The sequence below is a fragment of the Zalophus californianus genome, chromosome 3 (genome assembly GCF_009762305.2).
Source record: "Zalophus californianus isolate mZalCal1 chromosome 3, mZalCal1.pri.v2, whole genome shotgun sequence".
NCBI classification, from domain to species: domain Eukaryota; kingdom Metazoa; phylum Chordata; class Mammalia; order Carnivora; family Otariidae; genus Zalophus; species Zalophus californianus.
The window spans coordinates 135,593,343-135,596,882 of NC_045597.1; the positions used below are offsets into that span (position 1 = coordinate 135,593,343).

The window sequence follows — 3,540 nt, forward strand, 5'->3', positions numbered from 1 at the left end:
TTCTTGTAGTCAAACTCAAGTCCAACGTTAGCTTTGTTGTACCACTCAGACGAGGAAACGGACCCTGTGAAATTCATTTTTTAAATCATGTTCAGTGAATGTTTTTGGATTCCTAATCCTCACACCTTCTTCGGGTAGCTCGAGGGTGGGCATGAAGTATACTCAATCCTTCACAAAGGTCTTTTTCCTTTCCTTCAAATTTCTGTTTTTCCCAAACTGTAAAAAAAATAGCATATACTCCTTCAAAATGGAAGTCCCTCCACAAAGGACTCTATTGACAAAGAAAATAAAATCCTTCAGCCCACTCCTCGCTTCCTGGGCCCTCAGAAGAGGGATCGGCCTGGAGATGGAGGTCAGGCACTCGAACATTACATCTCCGTCCACCCTGGAAGGAGGATGTGTGCCCTTATTTATAATGTATTTACACAGTTCGGTGGCCATTGAATAAGCCTGTTTAATGAAATGCTGGACTTGTATTTAGATGGGCCTGTTAGAAATCATTATGAGTAAACATGTGTAGAGATTTATTTTCCTTCCCCCAGAGGTCTTTCACAGGTCCCTGAAGATAAATATTTGTATGGCATCCAGTTTGTATTTCCCCAGCCTAACGTAGTGCTGAGGTAAGTGGTTTGCCTTCTTCCACTGAGCTTGTTAACATGCACAGAACTGCTCTCCTCCCTGGGCGCCAGAGACAGTATAACCCTGCCTTGGAGACCGCGCCTGGGCGGCAGCCACTCAGCCACCCTAGAACGTTAGGGCAGGCATGGGCTGGTTGCTGTGCCAAGCAGCTTCATGCCGCCAAGGAGTGGACCAACTGGCGTCGGATGAGTTTTGCCTTGAGTTCTGGAAGCCCCATCTCCTCTCCTGTGTGAATCCACATGGCTGTTTGAGTGTTATGGAATTCAGGGCTGGTGGACATCATTCTCAAGAGTCCTGCAAAATGGAAATCTCTTGAATTCTCTGTTCCTTCTGGGAAGCTGATTTGAATTTTCTTTCAAATAACTTCTTTTTCCTTTAGACTCTTAATAATATTCCAAAACAAACCAGGAGATGTTAGCTAAGACCAGGATTTAAAAAAAAATTTGTTTTTTGATTGGTCTTTGTCTCCTTTCTTGGGTAAAAGAGGAGGGAGAAGGAATTACAGAGTATTTCATGCTTTTAACATACATTTTTATTTATTTAACTACAAATTAGGAAAGTAGGCCTAAGGTTACTCCATAAAGGACATGACTAGTCATTTTAGAGTGCATTATCATTAACATAAAATGGGGTTAAAAAGAGGTCTGAGACTATTCAATTTATTTTATGTCTCCATACTTGAGGATGGCAGAGGTCTTAGAAATTGGTGTCTGAATACATTTAGGAAACATTTTCAGCTCAGACTCAAAATATTCTTTACCGTAAGGTATGGATAGTACTGCAACCTAAGAAATACTATATACTCATATCTGTAATCTTGAAATGGGCACACAAATTCATGGACAGGCTTGAAGAAGCCCGAAGTCACCCGTCACGGACTTAGAAGAGCCTATACAAGTTGAATTCAGTCTGTAGGAATATATCAATCTCCTCCTGCAAGAGTCAGCAATTGATGATTTTAAGATCATTGTTGGAAGTTCAGGGCTGAAAGCTATTATGAAATACTGCTTCTTGGGTAGCTCACCATCCACTCTATGTGAATTGTCCTGACGTGAGAAAACAGAGTGCAGAAGGCCAGTGAACTTTTTGAGAAACTGGCAGCCCAGCAGACATGCTGACGCCAGCAGGACACCCGCAGGAACTGAAGGTCTTTGTACCAGGAAGAAAACAGGGCTTCTTCCTTGAAGGAGAGGGAGCCCTGCCACTTGGAAGGCCCTGGGTAGGAACTGGGTAGTGAAACCTGGGGGAAGGGCAGGGAGATTGGCGAGGTGCTGTGTGCACAATACCGGGAGAGGAATTTGGAGCTCTCCAGCTTGAAAGAGAAGGGATGTGGCCATAGGAAGGGGGTGGGGTGGGGAGAATGGCTGAAGTGGCCATCAAGATGTGACCCTTCTTCTTGTGGAAAACCCCTCCTTGTTTTCAGTGAAATCTCTCAGGAACTGCTTCATGCCAGCAGATTTATTTTGGGAATCAGTGAAAGGGCTGTATTTTGCTTTAGGGTTGGTGGAGGAACCAAACAAGAACGGTGTGCAGATTCAGGAGGTAGGAGGACAAGAGACCCCCTAGGAATTAGCACGATTCTGGGGGAGGTCTTTGGACCTTAGACTGTAGAATTGCTGGGATCCAGACAATTTCACAGGGCAAGTAGATCTGCAAATGAATTCAAATAATGTCCACATGAATATTTGTTCTTGAAACTCGTGTGCTATCAGACTCACCAAGCAACTCCGTTCCTCGATTTTGCTTTCGTGTCCGGACGAATACCCCTCGATTCTGCTTTCGTGCCCGGACGAACACCCCTCGATTCTGCTTTCGTGCCCGGACGAATACCCCTCGATTCTGCTTTCGTGCCCGGACGAATACGGAGCGGGAAGGGAGGATCCCGACCGAGATTTGGCAACTCGGCCAGCACCCAGGAAAAGGGCGACGGCCGCGGGTTTCGGCTCGGAGCTGGGCCCCTGGGGCACGTGGCGCGGCCGGTGGGCAGCGGCGCACGCGGGGGGCGGGGGCGGGGGGAGGCGGGCGGCGCTGTCAGCGGTGGGCGGTGCCCCGCGCAGCGCGCTCCGGGACAGCTGGCTGGCTCAGCGGCAGCGCGGCGAACGGTGACAGGTTCTGCAAATAACAGCTGCGGAGCAATCTTTATGTTTGGACAACGTGGGAAGGGCCATTGTTCACAAATTGGTCTCTTCAACAACACCTGCATGCACAGATAATAATCCATTGTCGGTCTCCGGCTTTCAAAGACAAAAGACAGCCCCGGCGGGAGGAGCGAGCAGTTACTGGAGAGAGCAGAACAACTTTTGAACGGAGGAAAGTGCAAACGAGGACTTCAGGTTCTGTTCCTGGATCCGCCCGGGACAGTAATTCACTGTGGGTTCTCTTTCATTTGCGGGTGGTGAGCGCCACCTCTTTTATTCTTGCAGGCCACCGCCGCTGCTGCGGCCGATGCAATCATTTCCCATGCAGTTGCAAAGCGTGCTCCCTTGCAAATCAGCGATCAATACTGGTAGAGTGGCCCCGGGATAGGAAAGGTCGCACGTGTGTATGTAAATCGAAAGGTTTATGAGGAGCAGGTGGTTTATACTCCACCGAGATTTTAGTATTAGCGTGTCAAAGCTAAAATGAAACGAAGGCATCTATGCATTGTCTCTTCCTGTGGCTCCAGGAGGGCCCTGAGAACGGCCCTCTTGATCCTTCCGTCTGAAATCATAGGGTGGAGCCAGATGTGGCCACCCCATTGCTAATGCATCCAGTACCTTACATTCGTACAGTGCTTTGCAGTAGAAGGTTAAGGAGTTTGCTTACTTGCACTGCCTCATTTGAGTCTCCTTATATTTCCAGTACTTTCCATTTTCACAATGCTTTGCAGTTTGTTAGGTCTTCTTAGTTGCCTTTTCCCAT

The 3,540-nt window shown here is 47.7% G+C and overlaps 1 protein-coding gene across 1 annotated transcript; it reads right to left on the reverse strand.

Annotated features, from left to right (window-relative positions):
- Positions 1-1,605: 1,605 nt before the first annotated feature.
- On the reverse strand, positions 1,606-2,860 carry LOC113920351 (atherin-like). Its single transcript, XM_027590664.1, has 2 exons — positions 2,358-2,860; positions 1,606-1,685 (listed from the first exon to the last, which is right to left on the reverse strand). The coding sequence occupies exons 1-2, from the start codon at positions 2,858-2,860 to the stop codon at positions 1,634-1,636; spliced, it is 555 nt and encodes a 184-aa protein (XP_027446465.1). The 3' UTR covers positions 1,606-1,633.
- Between the last annotated feature and the right edge of the window lie 680 nt (positions 2,861-3,540).